We start from the raw sequence: 25,564 nt of genomic DNA, 5'->3' as shown, positions 1-25,564 counted from the left end.
TTCTTGAAGCAGTTTGGAGAGCTTACTTACTATACAGTTCCTATTCTTAATTTTTACATGTTGTGTCAGAAATCTAGTAAATAAGAAATGTTATCCACCATTTCTAAACTATATTTGAAAGTGGGTAGTGTGTCTTTGCTGTATGTTGATCTGACACAGGGTAGCAAGAGTGCTGTCATTTTATACCCTAGGCCACTCCAAGATGATTTTGTCACATGAAGAAGTCTTCATAAGACAGCACCATTTCTTTTTTTCCAGGAAAGGGGTGGAATTAATTGACCTTTCTTTTACTCTCTCTTCAAAAATCTATATGTTTAAATAGTTCTAAATTACTTTAATAGAAAATAAATTAAATTTTGTAACATATCACTTAAGTTTTCCTATATGTGAGCCTAGTGGATATATTTAGGCCATGACCTGAGCTAACATTAAAGTACTGTGTATACAAAATAGAACTTCTGTATTGGTTCATCAATATAGTTTACGGTGGCTGTACGAGAGGTGAACAGCCTTCCAAAGATTACAGGGAGGTGCATCATCACCTAGGAAAAGAGATCTAGGTTAGTATTGTTAGTGAAGGTATTTATTTGGAATGTAAGAGGCAAAGTTTCACATAACTGTGTTAGAGGGAACAAAACAGACAAAATAGATTGCACTGAAGAATTAGAAGGTGGTTATATTTTTATTACATTTTATTGTATATCTTCAACATCGCGTGTAATAATACAGGTGTCCTGGAGAAATACTTGTGTGCTTTAAATCTGTAAGGCAGATAAGCGTATTTCTGTTACATTGAGGGGATTCCATAAAGGCGGTGAGTGTAGGAAGAAAGAGAAGCAAAGATTCATTTTCCTCTTTTCCCCTGGGCAAGATCTAGTGACTGGCATGGGCTGTAAATTTAGGACAATTGCACTTTCTGGGCTTTGAAGGCTTGGTGGAACACATGTGGCTTTGCAGCCACTAGATGGCAGTGGGAGTGTAAAAACGCAAGTTTTACAATGTGTTGTAAAACGATGCGTTGCCATTTTAAGTACCTGAACTGTTAATGTTCTTGTCAGTAGAGCTGTATCGGCGCTGTCAGTGTAGTAATACGCTCCTTAATATCGCAACAGTTTGTGCCTACGCCTTGGGTGAAAGGGAACAGAGTACCAATTTAAGACTGTTGGTACAACTTTTAGGGGTTAATTATTACAGAATAGTATACCCACCTGGAAACAATGCCATTGGGAGCTCCAGCCTTCAAAAAGGAGGAGTTTTCAACTAATTTGCACTGTTCGTTGTGCAGCAGCTGCCTCTAAAAGCAGCAATACAATAAGTTAAGCGAGGAACCTGCTATATTAACTTTCACATTAATGTATGTCTGCTTTCCATGTTCCGTATACTTAATTACATTTCTTCGTTATGGTAAAACTTATTCTTCTATTGATTCAAAGAAATGAAAAGTTACAAAGCGGCAAATCCTCTTCTGCTTTAGTGCGTGGCTTTGCTGGCAATAGAGAATAGACTCAGTAAGTGTTTTTAAATTGCTTTTAATTAATTGCTCATTTTAAATCTGTATGTACAGTGAGATTGTCGGGAATGCAATTACATGCTTAGAGAACAATGCTCGTGGGCCCACCCATGTGCTGCTGAGCTCCTGTTGATGCTTGCAGTATTGTCTCTGCCGTGAAGGGCCGGGGGGAGGAATGGATGGCATGTAGGCACCTGTTCAGACAGCGCGCCTGAACTTCCTCAGCTGTCACACAGGTGCATCTTTTTTAAAATACGACCCTCCATTTACCACATACAACTGTTTTCATATCAAACAGTTCATAAGCGCAGGCTGTTGGCTGGGCAGATCGTAGAGGCAGTTATGCAATAGATGCAGTATATGAATGACTCTGGGCGTTTGCTTTCCCTGGCCTGGGTGGCTGTTTTTCCAGTGTTGAAAACTGTCATTTGTCTGGATTCTTCAGAGCATCTCTCACCAGCTGTTTTTTGCAGCGGCATAAATTCAAGTGCCAGGAGAGATCCTGGGGTTAGCTGAGAAGAGAGTACTTGGAAACAGTTTGCTTAAAGTAGATTTTACAGCCTAATGCAGCCTCAGTTTGGGGGGGGGGTGTTTCTGCCCCTGGTTAATATTGGTTCACATCTGATTTGGATTTTGTTGCTCACCAGCACATTCTTGCTGCATACATCTCTGTCTAGGAGGGAGAGGTCAAGGCAGTTAGTTCAGTAATAGGATTTTTATTGTTATTTCTGCGATTCAAGAACTTCCTATATATTATTAAGCATCTGAACATCATTTGCTCTATTAGTTCCTAGTTTAATGCTGCTTGCTTAGTTGTAGCCAGCACTGAATGTAAAATTTGACATGGCTTTTTGGGAAACTATTCTCGTGATGCAAATTGGCACTGAGCTAAGGGCTGGCACAGAGCGGATCTTCAGTGCAGAAACAGGGAAGCAGGCCGTTCTTCCAAAAATCCTTTTTATTCTGACACTTTCAAAACAATTCTGCTGGCTTATTTTCCCAAAGTCCATTAAAGGTTTTTCACAATTCTTTAAAAACAACAATTTAAAAATAGTAATCATGATGTGGTTCTGTAGGAAATAAAACTATTATGATTGATGACTCTAAATACTGTTTTTAGCAGCACAGTACTTTTTTTTTTTTCTTAGACCTGAGACATTTGCTCTTCTGCTGGTGGTATATTAAACTATAAATGGCATGAATCACCTAATTGCCAATAGAAGAGGACTGAGGGTAACTCGTCAGGAATTTATTGCATTTGAACATCTTGGAGAGGTCTGTTTGCTGCCACAAAATGAACGGAATGAGCTGCGGGAGGGCCAGCGGGCAGCGGGGGACGGCAAGGTGGTGCGCTTGGTTGGGCCCGTGCCGCCGCTGCCATCTTCATGCAACGCCTGGCCTCGTGATTTGGTTTCAGTTCAACTCTGGCAAATGGATTGCAAAAGATGCGGCCGAGACAAACAAAATCAGCTTAGAATTAATGCCTGTCAAAGAGTCTTGCGCGAGAAGCGGATGATAAATGTCCCTTCTGTGTATGGCCTGTTATAATCCGTAATGGTGGGGGATGAATGGGAGTGGATTCCTCACAGGTCAAAAGTGCAGAGCGAGCTTGGCTGTTTGCATTTGTTTGTGTTTTTGTTTCTTAAATATGGATCTCTGCTCGCTTGCTGATAGAGCCAAGTGGAGCAACTGCTGAAAAGGTTTTCAGTGGTGGCCGGGCTGTGGACTAGCACAAACAGGAAACGTGAGGTACAATAGGAATGTTTTGTGTGCGGAGGTCGCGCAAGAGTTCGAATTTTTTCAGAACTGCAGTATGTGGGTTTGTCACTTAATTCTTACTGGGGTGTTCTGTAGCAGCGTGGAAGAGAGCATGGCAATAATTTCAGGCCATGAAAAAGAACTGAAAACCCTCTTTAAAGAGAAGTGAGTTGAAAGGACAGTGTCCTTATTGACAGCGCTGGCTTTAGAGAGCCGGTTTGAGTTTATCTGGGCTTGAGGGTTCAACATGTCGCTTTTGTTCTGAATTGGTTCCAGGGTTTGGCTTTGGCGAGGGGTCACATTCTGGCCTCCCGAAAGTGTGGTAGTTTGCAGCTGAAATGAGTTGTGTTGTGGCCCTATCTGAACTGGTTTAGGTTAGAATCTGAAGATTTAAAATCCAGACACCTTGTGTAACGATGAGGCCATTAGCTTTAAAAAAAATATATTGTCAGTGTAAATAATTAAAAAAAAAAAAAGACCCAAAACCCACAAATAAAAAACCTTTTCTTGCCAAGACTACTAAAAACTTTTAAAAATCAAACTTAATTCCTTTTAGTTTCCAGATTCCAGGAAGGAAGACTCCTGATAAAATTACTAAAGTACTTCTAAAAAGAAAAGCTCACAAAACAAGACTTACTCCACTTTTATGAAGTAGATAGAAGAATTTAGAAATCCACAGAACTTTTTTTTTTTTCTCTATTTATTTACTTGTGACTTTAATACAGGAGTATTTTCATAGTGATTATGAGCTTGAGAAGTTTTGCTCTCTGCATGTGGATCATTCTAGTGTGAGTAACCCAGAAACCTGTGGGTCCTGCGTGTAAAGGAAAAACTGAGAAACACAAGCTGAGCTGCCTCAGCCAGGTGAGAGGGTGCAGCAGTGCTCCCCTTCCCTGCACTGAATTATTTTTGTTAAGTGAGGTGTTCATTTTCAGCCCATACTGTTTTCCAGTTCACACGTCAACTTGTGAAGCCTAAAACAAATGGAATAAAAAATGGTTTTGTCTGATATCTGTGCTCAGATTACTGCTATTGACTTGTTAAGGTAGTTGAAAGAAAAATACATAGTGGGTGCAGAAGACAGAAATTAATTCTAAAGTAAGTTGAAATGGATCCTGTTTGTGTGAGGGTTGTTTGTGAATCCTACTCTCTCATTTGTTTCCTTCATGCCTTTAAACCTACTTCCTCCAGCTGTCCTAAGCTTTTTACAATGAACTGAAACATCCTGGAATACTTGAATCAACATATAACTTGAAAAAAAAAAATAACTTTTGCTAACCATCAGTTGACAGGAACTCCTGCTTACAGCTCACAAGGGCTTTGTTCTGCGTGAAACTGCAGCATTGATATTAATAATGCACTGATGGACTGGAAGGGTCCAATGAATTAAACTGGACACTGCTGCCAGATTAGTTGTGTAACCTGGGTGTTTCTTAAGTCTTCTTGTGGTTTGTTTGCATTTAAAAAGTCTGAGATTAAAAATGGCATTTTCAAGGAGCAAAATGTTCACTTGGAGTCTTAGTCCCTCTAAGTGCACCCAGTGTTGTTGTACGCGTCGGATACCTGCAGAGAATAAAACCAGCGCCTCTGGTTTAGATCATGCTGTGGAAGAGCAATCCCTTCAACTGCTGCAGCTCAGTCTGAGAGACTGGACTGAGCCTCAGTTCCCCAGACTGGTGCATTAGCGTGAGTTGCAATCGATGGTGGTTTAAGTTCTGGGTGCAAGCCTGGCAGCTAGCGAGCAGACACAGCCGGTCCCGCTGTCCTGCTCCGAGGGTGGTAACCTCCCGCGTAGGGGCTGGTGGAACAGCTGGAAGCAATAACCTCCCGTATTGCCCCACCGTGAATTGCCGGACCTCATGAGTCAGAGCCCGAAATGGTGTGACTGTGAGTTCCATATATGGCCTCCAGTGCCGCTGAAAGCGGTGTACGTCAGCGTCTGGACGGTTTATCTAAAGCTGGAACTGCGGCAGTAAACAGCTAATGTGAAGCGCCTCCATCTGTGCAGGGTTAGCTACCTTGCTGTGACTTTTCAGAAGTCCGCAAAATATTGATGCCATATTAATATTTAAGCTATATTGAGTATCTTGGCCAGCCGTAGTGATCTGAACTTGCGCCAAGCTGAGGAGCTAGATGATCGGTACACCTTTTTCTTCCTTCTAAAGTTGATGGACTTTACCTTCTAGATGCTGACTCTTTGTTTTTGTTATCTGCTCTTGACTTCCTCATCACTGGTTCTGTGTCTCATAACTCTTCTGCGAGGTCATGTTGTGCTTTCACCTCATTTACACCCTTGGAATCTCTGCTCATTTCAGTTTTCTTATGCACAGCCTGAACTTTATGCTTTTCATGTCACTGCTTCCTTGAGCAGGCTGGAAATAACGATAACAGTGCAAGACCATCTCTAGTGGGAGACGTTGAAGCCAGTCATCACTACTAGTGTCAATTGGAATAGATGCCTAGATTTATTCTTCAGAAATTGTAAGTGGGTGGCGAGGGAAGGGCAAGGAGGGAATGCTGACAGATTATTTTTGTCTTCTGTCAGCAACAGAGCATAAACTTGGATTCTTCCAATAGTGCCTTTCCCTGACATGAGTCTGCTCCTATAGAAAGTAGCGTGGGCACAGCTTTTCAAAGCGTCTGCTTTTCACGTTACTCAAAGTAGCAACGTGGCCCTGTTACGCACGCAGCGGTACCACGTGCCTGCTCCCTCGGTGGTTCTTGTTCAGTCATATTCAGAGCTTGTGGCTCATCGTTTGGAATTTCCATCAGCTCTGCGCTGTGGGGCAAGGCTGACTGAAGTGGGAATAGAAACTTGCTAACAGGCACATGATTGTAAAATTAATACATCGCTTGAAATGCCGTGATGGTCTGCTAAAACTAGCCCTGACCGCTTGATGGATGTGTGTGTCACTTGAGGATGCTCTAGGTATGGGATTCCTCTTCGTTCTGAGCCCCGTTTTACCCCCAGCACTTCATACCAGACGTTATATAAAATCACGAGACGTTTTAATCTTATAACACAGACAGACAGACTATATTGACATATTTGCTAGCCACCTCCAGATCAAACATTTCCCTCTTAATCACAGAGCAGTTTTCTTTGTGGGTAGTTGTCCACTGCTCTTGAAGATAAAAAAGATGCCGTAACTCGGTGTTACTTTCTTGAGAGGTGTAATGACTTCATAGATAAGTATGAGATGAGTCGCAGCCTGGGGCAATGCTTGCAGGATGTTTCCCATGAGAACAAGCTTTTGTTTTTCCAATTTATCTTAATCAAATATAGCAGGACATGTCCCCCCCGCCATGGAAGGGCTGAGTCTTGAACCCAGGATGAAAAGCTGGGTATCCGTGGAGGAAAGCAGATTTTTAGTGCTTAAGTTCAGCAGTGAGTTCAGTGTCATATTTTCCCTCCTAGCAGACATATCACTTTTCCTTGTGAAATTTTTCTAAATTAAAGCCAGTCTAAAATTATATCTTCCCCCCAAAATAAAAGGTTAAAATTAGATGTAGTTGTTTGTGTGCTCGTGACACTTCAGTAAGATGGCTCTTCTGTGAAGGGGCATGTGAGAAACCAACACTTGATACGGAGTTTGTTTATAGCTTTAATCGTGTTCACGGTCTAAGTGCACAGAATGATTAATAATGTGAAAATATGATTCATTTTTAATTGGATATTCAGTCATTTTCCCTTATGGTAAAGACTTTTCTGTTGTAAGCATTATACGTATCAGCATGTTTTTAAGGATTTTAACGTCTTGATTTTTTTTTACATGAGCCTGCCATCTCTTTCTACTTGCACCGATTAATTTCTAAGCATAACTTATAGATAAAAAGATTAGACTTTCTAGCAATTTCATAATACAGTAATTAAAACAACTTATTTCTAAGGATTAGCAGTGTCTGTTCTAACTTGGGTGCCTTCAGTCACTTGAACTAAAACTTCTCTGAAGGCCTGCGAGTTCAAGAGTTCGAGGTTACCTTCTACGAGACATCAGGGTTGTGTAGTTAGGGATTTCCAAACTCCCCTAAATTACTGTTGCTAAAAAATAGATTTATGTTGAGTTGATCTTGATGACCAGATCTTGTCTTGTTTGATTTCTAAATTGTACAGATATTTCTAACAAATCGCATTCCAGCCTAACCACAGGCTCCTTCTGGTCGACAGTAGTGGCAAGCAAATGTTTCTCACCCGTGTCAGCAGAATGTTTCTCAATTTCTTCTCTGTTAGCCCTTGTTAGTGTCTCCTGCAATTTAAAAGGGAAAAAAAAAAAAAATCACTGGAAGAGGGTGAGGGAAAGACAGTTGGTGTTCAGGATCTTACATGCCTTGAATTTCAGCGACTCTTCCTGGTTTGGCAAGCAGCACGTCTACTAAATCGCCTGGTTTTAGTATTTGTTGTCTGGTATGACAGGGTTTGAAGTCGTTTCGCAAATGCGCTTTTCAAAGGTAGAGCTGCAGATAGTCAAAGAAAGGGATTGCTTTGGGAAAGGGAGGCAAAGAGATTTTCCCAAAGTGTTGAAATAAAGGGAGCTATTGCAGAGAGGCAAAACACTGAGTGTTTACTGTGGCCCCACGTGGAGAAGGAGGAGGAGAGGGTGGAGGAGGTATTATTTGTGAAGAGGATTAAAAATTGTATGAGAATTAATCCTTCTGACACAGAGAGAAGTATAGAGAAAACATCTGAGTCTATATTGACTGGGGTTTTCCAAAGGTGGCACCTAAAGCCCATCTAAAGTTGGCTCCCTGTTCCATTCAGAGTTAAACCATCACTATTGCTGAATATAAAGCAAAATGGCACCTCTCTTATGAAACATCCAGCCACCCTCCCACTCTTCCTCCTCCCCCATCCCCATTGCAACCGTGGTCCTGTTTAGCCAACCATTGTTTTGAGGTGCTTGGTAACCAGGGCTTTGTGGAAGTATCATGCTCTGTGTAAGCTTTCCGAGCTGAGCTAGAACAAAAGCAGATGTCGGAGATGTTGTGTGCAGCCTGCCAAGCTGCGAGATGTTGTCCAGTTGACTAGCAGGACAGCTGGGCTCTGCTGCTAGAGGAGGACACTGGATTGTTCTGCTTTCCTTTGGCTCACTCCGACTTCCAGTGCTCCACACTTCATCACTCTAAACGAACCGTTTATGCTTTATTTCTTATTCCAGTTAAAATGTGGCTTCTGTGGGTTCCACAATTCCAACTTTTTTTCCATTATGGAATTGTTTACATTGCAGTGGAAGAATTATGTTCAATTGGTGTATCTTCAGGTGGCTCATGGGCCTTTTACAGCCGCTTTGTGAAATGCCTTTTTTTTTTTTCCATTGGCGGCTACTTGTAAAATTTTTCCTTTTGCAGACAGTTGTGGAGACTAGGAGAGCTCTCTTAAGAGGAGGCAATGTTTTGAGACCATTAAGCCATTTCAAGGATGGCAATTCTGTTGAGAGAAGCTGCTCGTGGCAAGAAGCTCATGCAGCAGCCTCCTGTTGGGTATTTTGTCATTGCTTGCTCTCCTGAGGTTTGACGGTCTCCTTTACAAACCCTGTGTGCCGTTGGAGAAGAAACGCTGGTAATGCCGTCACTGAAACCTTGCGAGGGGGTGGGGGCCTCACTATCGTAGCGATTAAATTTGTCTCTTACTATTATAAAACTGAAACTAACAGTCTCCCATCGCAGCTGGCTGTAGTTAGACTGTAGTGTGGTATCGCTTCCAAATTTTGTGGAACCGAAAACCATACTTCTTGATTCACACACCGTATCTCACTGCCTTGACAGCGCCTTCACCCTCACTCTCAGGGGAACGTAGGAGATGGTCATTTACAACTCAAGTACGTGGGGATTTCCTCCATGCAAATTTGCTATTCAAGAGAATTTTATTGCAAATTTCTGCAGGTGAAAACCATTTATTTAAGGAAGATGGCTTGAGATGGCTTTGTCCCAAGGTAGCTGTCAGGCTGGGGAGGGGCAAGCAGGGGATGGGATTGCATTCCCTAAGTTTCAGAGTGTGGTGGAGAAGGAGGTTCCCAGGTTTGCCATAAATGTACTTTACAATTTTAGGAAAGTTTCAACTCTCTCTTTTCATCCGTCCTTGATGAGCAAAGTAGAGATACATTACTTGTTTGGATATGAAGCTGCTGGGGACAGGGCTGATCTTGCTACAAGTACCAAAAGGAGCTCATTGCCACCGGGGCCTGCAGACACGTCGATAGTACGCGTTATTAGTCACTGTTCACTCATCCGCTCTCTGGTCTCCCTTCCAGATCAAAACCACTCTTGCGTGCCAATTTCTGGATCCTCCCTTTTTCAGTTTTACTTCAATGAACTTTTTTTTTTTTTTTTTTTCAAGAGAGACTGTGCCTCATTTATCATCTCAGCAGGCTGCATCTATGTATTCAGAGAATCCACAGGATGCCAGCGCACTTTGAATTAGTCTCCTGTAAAGCAACAAGGAATAAATAAAATAATTTGCTTGGTATCAGAGCAGCTTGTCTTTTACCAGTTGCATGCCAGAAGGATGATTTTATTTTGAATTGTTTACATATGACGACAGTACTCACAGCTGTCATACAGAAAAATATAACTGGTATTTTTTGTCAACATTCTTATTTCACTGCCACTAAAAAATTACAGTTTCAAGGTAACTGCATAAGTTCAGTGCTCTGCTCTCTTCAGTGGGACCTGAAATGTTGATGTGAGTGAACCCAACTAAAATCTTCTTCCCAGCAAGTCTAGAAAAAGCAGTGGAGCTTCAACTTTTGTGTGAGATGTGCTGTGGAATTTCACCCTTTAATGTGCAAATGAAGGCTGCAGGGTCCTCTGACTCCATCTCTGGCTCCTGCATTTCAAAGTGGGCTTGGAAGCCTGGTGCAGGGGAATGGCGGAGCTGATGGTCAGTCACACTTTCCCTCCTAACTCTAATAAATGGAGCTTTGATTTGGTCTAATAAAACACGGCCCATTTAAAAAACGTAGAAGAAAATTGTTGACAATATGTTTCCCAACATGACGTCAAAACTTATTAAATGATTAACAGCAGAAGTTACAGTTTGTGTAATTTGTTCTGCATGTAAAAAAAAACTTTAAAATTTATTATAATCTGTGACTTTATGAAAAGACTTTAGTTTAACTCAGTACTTTTTTTTCCCCTTCTTCCTCAGACGTTTCCCTGACCTTTTGCTAAGTGATTTCTTGTTTAGCTATCATGTCTAGTGTTCATATCACAGGCTGTTTGAATTGCTTCTAATTTCTTTTATATTAAAATAATGGCAATTCTTTCAGGTTTAAGTATGTAGCAGTTTAATTCCTGAATAGATTTTTTAATACTAGTTTTATTTGGAGGTCTGTCCAAAAAAATCTTTTAATGCAAGATGGAGACTAGAAGTAATTTGATTATATGGCATTTAAATAACATTTAAGTTTTGATTTATATTTCAAACCATTTATAGCAAGCAGCAGCAAGGTCACTTTCTTGTATAAGCAGAAAAACTGACACAAATTAAACAAGTGGTTTTTGGAGAAAGATCCAAAAGTTAAGAAGGTCCACTGTCAGATGTCATAAAGTACCAGTCATGGAAAAAAAAAATTAACATAGAATTTAAATGCCTTGATCCTTTAAAAGCAACAGTAGGGAAAACACCTGCTCTAATAAAGTCGTAGGTCATAAATACCTTAAGGAGAACATTTTAAAGTTTTGAAAATTTTCCTGCTTTTTAAAAAATAAGGATTCTTATTTCTCCTTGGCAATCTCATAATACTGTACAATGGTATGGCAAAAGGCTCCTTAATGTTTTTAGTGGATCACAAGAAGGATTTTTTTTTTTTTAAAGAGCATTAATAGCTCAACATTGCACTTCAGATGGTCTAAAAAAGCCCCAGTGTTTTACATCTATAACATTATTAATGGCCAAAGTGAGAGACATTAAGTTTTAGCCTAAATTCCCTTGCATCAGGGACAAATGTGGAATTTTAATTTTAACCTTTATTATAACTGACATAAAATGCATTTGAAATTCGTTGTGTTTTTTCAGGGTCCACACATAGCATCAGTGACTCTTGCTGCTTATGAATGTAACTCAGTGAATTTTCCCGAGCCCCCTTACCCGGATCAAATTGTCTGCCCCGATGAGGAGCCGGCTGAAGCATCCATCTCTTTGTGGGCTATCATCTCAAAAGTCAGGCTGGAGGCCTGCATGTGGGTAAGGTTTGCTTTGTAAAACTTAAACAATTTTAATTTATGCACTTAATTTCTGTGTTCAGCAATACACAAAAATCCTGAATTATCAAAATAATGATGCCTTACACTGCCAACAGTAACAGGTATATCTGCAATGTGAAGAGATGCTTTCCTGATCAACCTTCTAGCCATGGATAACTTTGATGTACTTTAAAGAGAAGTAATAGATTATTACTGGCTATCTTTTATCAGCTGCCGTGCTGACCGCTTTTCTAAATGCTAGGAGCAAATTCTCATGTGCTTCAAAGCTCCTGACGTAAAAGGTAAGTTTCAGAAAGGGTATCTGCATCCCAAATGATCTTGCAGCTGTCAGGTCTTACACTGCGTGCAGTTAAACAATAAATAATTTCAAAAATTTTGAGCCTGTAACTTGGCTAAAGTTGCAATTACTGATACAGTGGACTTGGGTCCTAATATCATAGCTGGGATGTTTTTCTGGGGAGCATCAATGGATTAAATAAAAATGTGCAGCACAGCACTCTATATATTTTATTTTTTTGCCTGTTTCCATCATGGCAAATGTTTGACTTAAAACAGGAAAAGCAGGTTAGTTTTTAAGTGAATCAGAGTCTTAGGAAACGCTGTCATTGGAACTTCCTTTCCATTTTCCTTTTTTTTGTGTGTGTGTGTTCTGCAGCTTTTTATAGAAGTTTGATTTTGGGAGGATTTTGGTTAGTTAAGATGTTTTTTTCATTACGTGTAGATTATTTTGAATTGCAGTTTACACAGATGCATCTGCTGTGAACAGCATGCCAAATTAACTTTATTTTACTACTGACTTCCTGTTCTGACTGATTTAATAATTAAATTTTTGGTTGTCCAATTCAAATGTAGAGAGAGGAAATTCTGAAAATATGTGGCATCTGATGTTTGCCCTTGTATTCTTTCTCATCATATGAACAGATATATTAAGGCAGCTTTGGTCACAACAACTTTTAAAATTATCAGTGGCTGTGTTACCTACAGAAATTAGTTAGGTTGCACACATCACCGACTGAAGTAAAGTGCGGCAGCACCGAAGTCAAAATAGTAACAGAGAAAGTGAATTTACAGCTGTCTCAAGAAGCAAAGTACATCTTAAATTTCACTCTTTCTAATGAGAGGACAGAATTGCCTGAATGCTTGATAAACAGCTAAACGTACAAGTACTTATAAGACCATAAATACAAGATTTGTTTTTATTTTCTTCCTGGTCTCCTCCTGCTTAAGTTTGTTTAATGGAGACTAGAGTAATAAAAATGGAATTTACAATTACGTTTCTAGGGTTGCAAAATAAAAATGTGGCTCAGAGTGAACATCCATTGCTTAATCTTCAGCATGTAAAATAACTGAACTATGATGAGAATTAAGTAGTCTAGAAATGAGTTCATAGTTACACGCACTGAAAGCTTGTGTCCTGCGCAGCCATGAGGGAGAACAAATGGTACCTTCAGTGCCTGATTTCAGCTGCGTTTCTTGGTTCAGGCTGGGGAAAGGACAAGGGAACAGGACTGAGCCGGAGCGTTTATATCCCACTCTTTTCTCCCTCTTTCTTCTCGCCTTCAAATTCACTGTCAGCTACCTTTTCGGTGAACTCTGTCTCCACTAGCTTTTCCCTTGGGAGCATCCTCTGTCTACCAGCGGTGTCTAGTGTAATGTTATGCTTTCTTGGAATGTTTCATGAGTACATAAACATTGCTTGCTAATTTCCTGTAAGCCAAATCAAGTTGGCAATTGCTGCTGCTTCTTCCAGTATGTTTCTTTTGTCCTAATTCCAGTTCACTTTTTATGGAAGCTGTTGAAGAAACTTATTTTTTATTTTGTCACTCTTAAACTGAGAGTCCACTTAACAGGAAAGTAACGGTGACTTCCAGAAGGTGTAAAGGATGATTTTGGCAAATCAAAACCTTAGTGAAAAAAAAAAAAATTAAAAAAATTAATTTTCTACTTTTAAACTGAAATTTGGAATATTAAGTTTAATTCCTAATCTGGGTATGATTGAATGACCTCACAGAATGTCTCTCAACTTCTAATTAGATCTAAAATCTGAAGCTGTAATAAATGCTGGATAACTGCTAATTGTTGGATGTATACAGATGTTCTCCTAATGCAGCACATTAGGAATAGGTGTAACACCACCGACACCCTGTTTCCTTTAGACTTGTAAAGTTAAATTATGTTGAAAGGCTCCAAAGTGAAATCTGGCCAATCTCCTTGATTGTTTGGAGGGAGACAGGAGGGTGGTAGCAATATAAGTTTTCATGTGAAATGTTGAAAGCAGGACGGTCCCAGCGGGGACTTTGCAGACCTCGGACTATAAAGCTGCCCAGACTAAGTATCCTGCAAGGTTTGAATGCCAGGATTTATCTGCACAAGGGATTTGATTCAGATCACAAAAACATCAGTGGCTGTTTCAGCCAACTTTAACCAGGTACAGTATTTTCCAGAGATTAAAATCATTAGTAGTCCCCTGCACGTCAGTGATAGCCACTTTTGCTGATAATAAGTGTTACGAGGATTAAATATCACTGTATCTAAGGAATTATTAGGTGAAATGAAAATGATGTTTTTTTCAGTCACCGTTAAAATTGGCTCCACCAGTCCTGGCCTGCAGAAGGACTCTCAAAAACAATCTGCTAGGTGCATGCCAGTTTTCACAGCCTTCCATCCCACAGGGACCAGGAATTCAATAGTGCCCTACATTTTTAATGTGTTGCAGCTTTTTTTGTCTTTTACAAGAAATAAGGAGAAAGAATAAAAATGTTTAATTGCTTAGGATTAGCAGAACTGGCGGCCTGTGTCCTGACCAGGATAAAATCTGTTTAAAAGACTCTTTCTAGTGGAGTAATTTCCCATTTTCCTTTTCTGAATGTATTTGTGTAAAAGAATTCTGATCACCATTTGCCTTTCCAATTTGTCGTTAGTCCAAGGGATCTCCATGTAAAACTGGCATTCAGAGTTGAATGGTGAAAATGGACAGCTAATGCTATAAAAAGCAGTTAAATAGTTATTGGTTTGGATTGGTTTGGATCACTTAATTGCTGCTTTTTTTTTTTCGTGCACTTAAGGAACCTATCTGCAGCACGCATGAAATCATATGATTTTTGTTGCACTTCTGAAATGTTTTGTAATAATGAGCATGTGACTTATCCAATTTAAAGAAAGTTCATGTCTAGTACACGCACGCGAACCTCTTCCTCCGTTAACAAAATGAAGCCAAAGCAAATTGGCAGAGCCTGGAGAAGCAATGTGACTTTTTGTTCTTGCATCACCCCGAGAACATAACCTCAAGTTAATTTTTCTGAAACGATGTTGCTACTGTTCTCAGGCTTATCTGCTCTTGCGCTAGAAATACACAGATTAATGAAGTTCAGCTTGTTGCACTCGTTTAAATTTTTCTTCTGTGGAAAACATGAGCATAAACATACGAGGCTGTGCACTTCATATGCTTAAACTGAGAATTTAAGTTTGGGCAACTGCAGAGAGCAGTGGTATTGAAAACCACAACCTGTTGATTTGGAATGCCCACAGCAGCCGGAATTCTCCCTTTCTTGCAGCTGCATATAGAGCAAGAACAAAGGAAACTGAAAAGCTTTCACGTTGCTTCAAAGGAATAGAAAAGCATTTGTTACAACTGACCCTAAGAAAGAAAAGCCATCTGCATGTAGCTCAGTTTTCGTGCTTTTCCCGTGTGGTGCCCAACTATTGTGCTGTTACCTGTCCTATATTTAACCCATTCTGAGTTTAGTCCCAGTTCCTGTTTCATTAGCCTCTGTTTATCCATACATTCAATCTTAGCTCTGTCTCTTTTCTTTTTTTCCCTTGGTTAAGCTGAAGTTGCATTTACCCACAAGATCGAAATGAGTCATTTGATGTCCTGAGAAAACAAATATAATTTTCCTGTGGTGAGAAAGCAACCATGCTTTCATCTCGAGTTCTCTTGGCTTTCTTTATTCCATCCAAAGGAGAGAGAAAACTCGAGATCAAGCTCTGCTTAACCTTAATTTCCTTGCTCATAGCCGTAGTAAAACTCGAGCCTGTTTTCTAATAAACACTTGCATAAAGTCTCATGACTGAACAAGTAAACTACATGACGGCACCGGGGAGGAGTTCCCAGATTATTTTGAAAGCCGCTCAGGAGCGAGGTCTGTCACATGCCGACAAATGTGTCTGGCATCATGCGGCGGGGTGAGATGGCAGCGCTGTGCTGAGTCAGGGATCGTGTGGGATAGCGGGGCCCCCGGCCTGGCCGGCGTTCCGGCTGCGGCGCAGCGGCGAGCTACGGCCTCCCCAGCGCACCAGGCGCAGCTGGCCGCCGGCTGCGGAGCTCTGCCGGAGCCGGGCAGCGCGCCACTCTGCAGGGCCCCAGAGGTGCACAGATCGCGTCGTTTTGACCTTGCAGACCGCGGCTCGGCAGCCGCTGACTTGCAGCGTGATAGTCTGTGCTGAGAAAAACTGAACGTTGCTAAAGAAGGAAAGGGGGAAAGTGGGGTTTCCAAGGAATGGTGTTATGTTTGAAATGGGGAGAAATTTGGCCTGATGGATAAAAGCAAACTTCTCAAAGCAGCTGGTCTCATCGCTTCTAATCATTTGAAATGGCCACGGGACTGTGCATGTCACATGTTTCCTATTTAAGAATCACCATGAAAATAAATCAGAATTATTCTTTTCCCAGGGTGCTGGCACAGCCATTGGAGAGCTGCCTCCGTATTTTATGGCGAGGGCGGCCCGACTCTCTGGTGCTGAACCTGATGATGAAGAATACCAGGAATTCGAGGAGATGCTGGAACATGCAGAGACTGCACAAGTAAGAACAGTGCAAAACAACAGAATTAATAAAACACAGAACAACTAGATGGGGTAAATAACCATTCCGATGAAATAGTAATGGGCCAAAAATCAGTTGGTGTGAGTTCACAAGGGACTTCCCAGGGATGGAAAAAGATCCTCCACTGGGTAGAGATACCTCTGGAGATAGGAGGACAAGAATGCAGATTGTTGAAGCACACACAATAGGGCAGCCAAAGTATTTGCTACAAATACTGCATTTATTTCAACTTCCAAGAACAGCACAATAAAGGTAGGGAGAAAGTGGGCTAACAAACCAGTGACAGAGGAGGTGCTGTTCCATAATCACGGTTGTTGTTGCTGCATTTAAAGCCTTTGTGGGCCAGGAGATGATTTTCAGTCAGCTCATCCCCTTCAGATGACATTTGCAGCTCATCCCCTTCAGATGACATTTGCCTGCTTGCCACTAACATCCTCAGGGGCCAAAGCATGACCCATTCATCAGCCTGAGGAAACATATTTTTCCTGATGTGAAAATGCGACCAAACTGCTCTGAATCCCTTTTTGTTGCTCTTGTCATTTATTTTCTTGATGGATTAAATACTGCTTGTGTTACTGCATAGTTTGCCACTGATGCTGTACATCAGTCGGATATTATTGTAGATAATTTTTCTTTCAGGTCAGGAGTTTGCATCTTCAGAAGTTATTGACAGTGCCTTAGAAGAAATTAAACATTTTTTCCTCAAACTCCTTGCCACTGAATTTCTCTTCTGTATTTTTCCTTCTTACCCTGTTTTGTCTGCCACTAAGTTGAAACAGGTCATGAGACTGCTATTTAAAAAACAGCAGATGCTACTTACCGTGCACTGCTGTCTTTAAACTGTTCTGACAGGGCATTTTCTTGATACAAATAAATACTTTTACTCTTTTTTTCCCTCTCTTCAAAAAATGGATGAAGCTTTTCCATGAAAGTAAGTGATTTGTCTGCAAATACTGAGTGCCATCTAGTAATTCCAACAGTAAACCCTGTGTTTCCTGACAGCCTTCCCCTACTAGAAAGTTCCAAAGGACTTTTCTGCTATTGTAAATAGTAAATTATTTAATTTCTTTAAAGATGCAGTGGTGGGAGGGGGGGTGGGATCTGCTTTGGTCTTTACTCTATCATCAGTCCTTGCTTTGCAAAGTAACCCCTAACTGTATAAAAATCCAGTCATGGTGAAAAAAAAAAAACCCCAAACGAAACCAGCCGAATACATGACTCGAGAGCTGAAACGCTATCTCTGTTTACTGAAACTCTCCCAGCAAATTATATGTGTGTACAGTTGTGGGAGCAGCCAGAGCTGGTTTCCAGAATGCACGGTAAGATTCTTGGGCAGAAAACTTTTGCTAGAGAGCATTTTGTCACGACAGGCCAAAATATAGCGAGCTGTATTGACTGCCCTTAGTAAACAAATGGTGTTGTGTAATTAATTAAGAAAAATGATGGTGTTATTTACCAGTACTTTTGATTTTATTTTCTTGGCAACTGAATTTGGATTGAAGCATGTTGTTTTGTGGATGGATGGCCAGGAAAAAAAAAAAAATCTTTTAAAACTCCACTTGTGGTTTGGTTTCTGCAAAACTCTCTTAACATGAGGCTTTGACAATCTGATTAAATTGTATTGCGCTCATAAAACTGACGGTTCAGTTTTTTCCATTTGCTAATATGACTTCCTCTTTGCTTTTGGCTTCAGTCGTGTTTTTGCTAGATGTCTGTGGGAGACAGGCCTGCCTTTTCCTATGACCTTGAGTAAATCCCAGTCTTCAGCACAGCTTATCGCTATTGCTCTGTAGCTGCTCTTCATGAGCAGTTGTGATGTCTATTTTTAAATTGCTCAATAACAGTTTTTATTACCTACATCAGCTTCTCCCACTCTCCCAAGTTGAAGCCTTATGCTTAAGAAAACACGGGGGATGTGACAAGTGTCTCACGCCACGGGGACTACTACAAACGTTTGACGTCAAATGACAGGAGCCGCCTTTCAGTAGAAAGGTCTCCCTTCATCCTGCCTTGCTGAAAGGCATGAAAATGGGTGTGTTAAATTTGGAAGAATAGCTTCCCCCTCTACTTCTGCTGAGCTGCTGTATGCCTACAAGGCAAAGGCAAATGGCTTGACGTTTTTGCCTGCGTGTGTTTTGTTTAGAAAGCTTGTAGCTGCTGTTTCTCAAAAACAATGGTAGTTTTGAGAAACAGATGAGGATCTTCTCTGGTGAGAATAGACCATGGGTATGACATCCAGCCTGAAGGATCTGTGAGGCGAAATGTGCTTGTTGGCTTGGCACTTTAAAAAAAAAAAAACAAAAAAAAAACCAAAAAAAAGAGACCTAAGAGGATTAAATGGCATAAAGGTTTAGTGCCCCACTCAAAGTTACACAGTGTAAAATACTGTTTACTTTAAAGAGCCTATTGATGGATTTTTTGTCATAAATCTCAGATCTGAGTGACCTGTCTCCTTGAGCTAGGCTTTGAGAAAACTCCTTAGCCTGCAGATGATGTGTAAGTCTGCCTCGTACTTGCCATTCGCGTGCTTCAGAACAAGCATCTCACTTCAAAGGAGCGCTCACTGCTTTCTGGGCGTCCGTGTGCGCACGCTCCAGTGAGCTGGTCCCAGTTACATAAAGGGAGTGTCAGAGCTCCTCTTGCCTCCTGGCCGCTCGTGTTAAAATCGAGCGGCTTTGCCCTGGAGAAGGAGCGTGGTTTACAAGCAGGGCTCTTTTTTTCTGAGAGCTCCGCACAATGCAGAGCCCAGCATGCTATAGGAACAGAGCAACTCGGTCTGGTTTGTTAATGCCTAAGGCCATATTTAAAAATTACGAATGTTTGAAACGGTATCTCAGTTGCTCTTAACTCTCTTCCAGTAGAATTCCAGAGCAAAGGAGTTTTTTATCAGAGCTCCCCTTTTAGCCATAGAGAGTCTCTCCAGCGCAGCCGTTCACACCAACCTCTCAATTAGGGGAAGTGAGTCCATCACTTAGTGCTGGGGCAGCACATTGGTAATAATACAGTGCAAGCATAGCTCTGTACAGTTTCATGTCTACACACACGTGTGCAGGGACTCTCTTTTGCCGCTTTAACAGTTGCTGATTGTTTAGTGTGCTCGTCTTTTCTCTGTCATGCTGAAACACTTAAAGCTGATGGAGGTTTCTGGTGAAAATGAAGCTTCTAATGCCAGCTTGCCTCAAGGTACTTGGTGATAACACGTAGCGCGTGGGCCGTTGCTGTGTGGTGTACTCCCTGCTAAGAGGAGAAAGTACTAATATCTTTGCTGCATATCTAATCCTTAATGACTCTAAGTGTTTGGATGCATTAAGTGGCATATTTTTAAGAACTAATGATTTACACATCGGGCTTCGCTTCTGTGCAGTGCTGCTGCAGCCAGATTTCCATGTAAAAATATTTTCTAGTTGCCTGTGTTACTATCAGCCACTGCTATTTGTTTACTTTCCAAACTGCGTCCTGCCTCTGAAAGAATACAAACTTGGAAAAGGGTTAAATCCATAGAAATGCTGAGATGCAGCAGAACTCGTTTGTAAATGACTGAGTGCCATCTGCACACTGAATGTCAGTTGTTGCTGGGACCTGTTTTTGACTCCACTGAACCTCTACTGGTTGTGGTTTGTCTGGCCATCACATGACTTCTCTGAAAATTCCCCCTCCCCTCCATTTCCAGTAAACTGTTTGAACAGGAGTGACTCAGACTGAAACCAGCTTCCCTGTAACCACAGGGCTTGTTAAAGAATTTGTCAACGTGGACTCAAGAGGGTTTGTATTAAACTAAGCTGCAACTGCTTCGGTTTGCGTTGCGTCAGGAGTTCCACCGAACAACTTCCTGCTCCGAGAGCCGGCTTCTTGTCTGCAAGGAGTTAAACTGATGAACTTTTGCGATAGTGACGGATAGACACATGTTAAACCCATCTTTCCAGCATTTCTGAAGGGTCCGGTGCCTTGAGCTGGATTGCTTTTCCACATCTTCATGTGGGGTTTCTCGTTGCAGAAGCAGAACAAAGTACGGTACCACACCCAGCCATGGTGGGAGAACCCGGCACTGTGTTCTGACACGACACTGTGACTTCATTCAAATGGAATGATTAGGTTCAACTAATAAGCAAAATGTTACTTAATTAGCAGTGTAAAACATGATGGCTAAATTAAAAGTGGATCTCTCCCGTGATTAAGCTAACAGCTAGTATCTGATAAGTTCCTGCTTGAAAAGGATTCGCTGGCTGCTGGCTTGTTTAATCAAAAGGTTTTGAGGGTATTCGGTACAAGAAAACAAAGAAGTTTGAGCAGACCGCAAGCAGGTTCTTATAAAGCAGTTATCATAAAAATGGAAGTGGTAGAGTCACATACAATAACTGGAAAACCTTGACTTCTTTTTTTTTTTTTTTTTTGCTTTCCCAGAAATAACTTTTTAAAACCCAGCATTAAATTCCGCTCACAATTTCTCTTCCTCAGTCTTCCAGTCACCCCTTTTCCTCATCAGCTTCCTCTCTTTATTAATTGTGCTGCACAAGAAGGAGGTGGCCGGTGTTTGGTCTGGGCTGCCTGACGGGTGGCCACCAGGAGGCTTGTCCTCAGCCTCTGCTTTCCTCAGATCTGGTGCCTGCGGTTGTTAGTACGTGTAGGGGAGGCATCGTACTTCTTTTATCTTGGCCCCTAATTAAATGGAAATTCAAACCTAATCAAAGCTTCGCTTTAGAAACTTCCTGTGAATGCTGCAGCTTGAAAAACTGACAGTGAGCTAATAGTAAAGTGTGGGGTTTTTGACAGACAATGTAATAAGCAGAGAATATACTAAGTATCAGCGTAGTTTTAAATTGCTCTCCAAAATTAGTGAGTTCAAATAAGCTTTGGAATGAGTCAATGAAAGCTTTAAATAGGGAAACTTGTTACAGAGGAAAGAGGTAGCAAAGAGTTAACATAGGCAGAGGGCAGACAATAGGAGCTATGAGTAACGAATGTGTAAGCCACCTCCGTGCTGGATTTCTTTGGACACTGGCAGGAGAATAGGGCAGTCTTGTGCCTGCATTGTTCTATTCATTTGCACACCTGCTTACAGATAAGGAAAAAACAGCAACGAGCCTTACATTACATTTGCTAATGGTAATCTAGAGAGGACTTTTCCCAGTTCTTCTTGGAACTGGCTCTTTGTGTAAATGTCTGTCCCCTAAAACTCATTTTTGCAGCCCTCTCTTTTTAGTCTTTGGGGTGGAAGTACATAAATCAGAAAATACTGAGCCACTGAAGAAATCTGGATTACTCTGCAATATTTTCACTCAATATTAGGATGTTAACTCAGAGGCATTTTTCAGTAACAAATCTCTCGCTTTACAACGGCTGCGAACCTTTTCAGAAGGAATGTCACCGAGTTTACCAGCAGTCTTGTGCACTGTAGTTGTGGAGAAGCAGCTGAACTCTGCCAGCGAGTTTGCATGCCCTGTTCTGTGTGAGACAGGGGGCTTGACACAAGTTTCTAAGGAAACAATTTGGTCCTAAGTATTTGATATTTCACTCCCCAGTGTTCTGAGAAAGACCAATAAATGATCACAAGTTTTTGGGAAAGCTAAGCTGCTTCAAAAATATTTTTTTGAGAGAGAGCCTCCAATAACTGATAGAAATTAATTATGGTATCATAATCAAGAAAAGGGCTACTTTTTTTTTTTTATTTCTCTACTCCAGACACTGTTTAAATATCTGTGTTGTACAAGAGTCTGGTATGCAGACCACTTCTCTAAGCTGTCTGGGAACCTCTGCACTTCCCAGCGAGAACAAGCGAGAGGTATGCTTAGCGTTGCACATCTGGCTAGGCTGAGTAGGAAGACTTGGGTGTGCAAAAGGATTTGTCAGCTCTGTAAGAAGTCGCTCACTTTTATTCTACAAGTGATTTTTCTGTGCATGGGTTTTCTTCCTTAAGTTATTTCTAAGTTCTCTGTGGAGAAACAGTGTATTTTTTTTCAGTGGTGGTGATTTTGAGTCCAATTTGTTAAGAGATTGAAAAGATCACCCTATATGGTTGTCCAAAATTGCTTCCTTTCTTGATGATGGTGGCTAAAGCAAAGCAGCAAGTTGCTTCATTCCAGCAATCATGAGCCCTTCCTTACAACGTCTGGATCTTAAACTGCCCAAAAATAGGGCTTGATCGTTTGTAATGGATTAAAATGGATTAAAATAAATTGACAGTATCCTGAAATTGCTCATCACGTCACTATAAATGGATCGGCAGACCTGTGGCCACAATAACTAATTGCAATTGTAGCTTTGAGATAAATGAGCACTCGCTGTGCAGGTGCAATGGTAGTTTAGGCAGCCAGCACGTTGGTGGAGGCAATGCCGATGTACACTCTCAACTGTAGAAGCAAAGGCTGCAGAGGTCAATGGCTGACATGTGGGAACCAGAGCGATAGGATGTTCTTTTACTTCATTCTTCTCTCTGTAGGTGGCTGCTAGTATCTCGTTACGGAATCGCACAAAAATTCATCTTGAAAGGGACCTGGAGCAGTTTCTAGTCCAACTTTTTGCTCAGAGCAGTGTCATCTATGAGATCAGCCCAGGTGCCTCAGGGCATTGTCAAGTCTGGTCTTGAAGCTCTCTGAGACTGGAGACTGCACCACCTCTCTGGGTAATCTCTTCCAGCGCTGGACTGTCCTAACGGCCTTGCGTCCCAGACATTGCTGAACTGACAACTCTCTTCCATGAAATAGATTGTGGGATCTGCTCACTGCCAGATCTTCTACAAGATGCGAATAGACAGTAGTTCTTCAGCAAGCAAAGAAGTTTTATTTCATGCTTACGTGCACTGCTATAAAACTGCAAAGTGTCAAAGGAGACGTGTTGCTTCATGCTGCTGCCCAGACCTGAACTGAGGAGCAGAGGTGGCAGGGGATGTGGTTAAAAGGGCTACTGCTCTGCAGGACGGATCTGATAAGACTGACAGGACATGCTCCTTCCTCTGCCTTCAGACTGCTTCCTTTAGTTGTATCTTATTCTTTACGAAGTCTCTTTATTCTCATAGTGTGAAGTGAAAGGGCTCTTGATGTAGAAGACTGAGATCTTCAGTTCTAGTTGTAGGAAATGCTGGCACTAAGCTTGAGAGTGCCTGCTAAGTCACTGAGCCTATGTGTTCATTTTGCTATATCGCTTCCAGACCTGAGCAGGGTGTTGGATTTTAACAGTCTAAAATCTTGAAACTAAAGTTCCTGAGAGGAGTTTATTATGGAGAAGCATTTGCTGGTTCTTTCCCCAAGGTCTAGGGGAGAGGGAGAAGCGAGGGAAATAAAATATTCTTTCTATGGTATAGTTGGTTAATGAAATGAAGAAAATACCCACAAGTTCCTAATGCTAACAGTCTGTTTACTCCAGAGCTGGCTGGCTGACTTCCCACTCATGGTAATGGGAGGTCTCATTTCCCATGTAGTGGATCCAGTACTGGGCAGTTTCACACTTTTACTCCAAGATAGGTTAAAAGTAAATGCTGTTGGAATGAACACTTCACTCTGTTACACTCTGTTCCCATACGACTTGCAAAGGATCCAGCTCTGCACGCCGCTCTATCTATGGCTTCTTATGGTTTTCTTTTCTAACAGCAGTTTTAAAATCTGATTATAAGGACAATAGGTTTAACTGTATTTTCTGTGGAAAAACTTCAGTTTTTCTGGCACAAGAACTAGTTGTAGTTACTCATATGTCTGAGTTTACCATGTCCCAAAGATGAGCATCTTTCTGATTATCTTTGTGGGTTGCAGCACCACCCCTTAACATGCAACCAACCTCAAGAACTTGAACACAAACAGATGTGGAAATAAATCTGTGCATGACCCTCAACAATCTGTATTCAGTATTATCGTCCTAGAAAAGGCTACTAGGAGAATTCACCTGTTTATTTGATTTCTTCTTGACTTGGGATTTGCATGTAGTACCTACTGTATGCTGATCCTTGGCTACAAATGGTTTGAAATCATACTAGCTTTCAGTGCTCGGACATGGTCTGTTTGATGAGGTCTTGTAGGTACTGCTGTCTTGTCTTTCCACAGTTCTTTGGTAAAGCCTGTGAAGTCAAGGCCTCTGGTTCATTGCTGTTCATTCTTCCTCATCTGGTACTTTCTAGAACTGTGCTTTCATTTTCAACATGGATGTATTTTTCTCCTGTAAGTTGCCCATGCTCCCGTGGTTACTCTATTCCTTTTCCAGAAATTAATGCCTCAGAAAACCCAGACTTCCTGTAAATGAGATTTATTTCCTTCCCAAGTTTAGAATTTGAGCCACTACTCTTATTCTGGATGTCTGCCTATTGTATGTAAATACCTTCCTCTTGTCAAACTTCAGTGCTTGCTTACAGCTGCCACCTTCCCTTAGCTGCTTTCAGTAATCCTTGAAAACCTTTGTTTTTCCAAGACAGGGCCTTTCTTTCCCTAAGTTTTGAATGATAATGAAGTTTGAACTTTACCTCTCACACCTTCTTCTCTCCAGGCATCAAGATGGAAATATCTTGTAGTTTGCCTCTTATTTGCATTAAGCTGGAAGTATTTTTGAGAAAGCTAGAACAGAGATCCACAGCCCTTTCCATACGCGTTTAGGTATCGAGGGTCATTGCAGCTGACAGAGTGGGTGATAGTCCCGCCATGAACCACTGTCAAAATATTCCTGCTTGCAACTTACTGGAACCTTACTCATGAGATCTGTTACCATTGATGTCTTGCGGGAGAGGTATGAAATGGTTTCTTTGGTCACTGAGTAATGACCTACTTGCAGCGATAGACAATGACTGTCAACCGTATCTTGATCTCTGTTCTCCTCCTCTTAACTCCAGGTTACTGTGGTGATCATTAAACGTCGTTGCTGATCCACTCCTCCCTTAGCATGGATGTATGTTGTAACCTCTCAATCTGTAGGTAGCTATCCGACTTCTTTAAAACTGCTCTTCTGCAGTTAATACGTTATTTCAATGAGTTAATAATTCTTCCCAGTCCTCTGAAATTCTAGAATTCATTGCCTAACCACAAATGGTCATTCTCCCATAAGTTGTGTTTGATTCCATTGTGTTGTAATAGAAAGCCAGAAGAAACAGAATACTGTGCAGCTCATTTTTAACATAACTCAGATTTTTACACAAAAAGGAGCACTGTCTTTGCAGGCAGCTTCTTAAATGTTAAGGAATTTATAATTTTAATAATCTGAGATGTAGCTTCATACATTATCTTCAGTCTTTGGAAGAAATGTTCTCCTCTTCAGATTATTATTTGGATAATTAAACTTTGTTCTTAGTAAGTAAA

General features: G+C 41.1%; 1 protein-coding gene across 3 annotated transcripts in view; it reads left to right on the top strand.

The window, feature by feature from the left end:
- VMP1 (vacuole membrane protein 1) overlaps positions 1 to 25,564 on the top strand; it is a 68,351-nt gene that overhangs the window by 17,538 nt on the left and 25,249 nt on the right. For all 3 annotated transcript variants that reach the window (XM_086762831.1, XM_086762832.1, XM_086762833.1), the window contains exons 7-8: positions 11,283 to 11,450; positions 16,143 to 16,274. In XM_086762831.1, the coding sequence (XP_086618957.1) occupies positions 11,283 to 11,450; positions 16,143 to 16,274 (300 nt within the window). The remainder of the gene's footprint in view (positions 1 to 11,282; positions 11,451 to 16,142; positions 16,275 to 25,564) is intronic.

This window comes from Chlamydotis macqueenii, chromosome 19 (assembly GCF_036417535.1).
Source record: "Chlamydotis macqueenii isolate bChlMac1 chromosome 19, bChlMac1.mat, whole genome shotgun sequence".
NCBI lineage: Eukaryota > Metazoa > Chordata > Aves > Otidiformes > Otididae > Chlamydotis > Chlamydotis macqueenii.
Note: the sequence above shows the minus strand (reverse complement) of the source record. Positions and strands in the feature narration are given on the sequence as shown.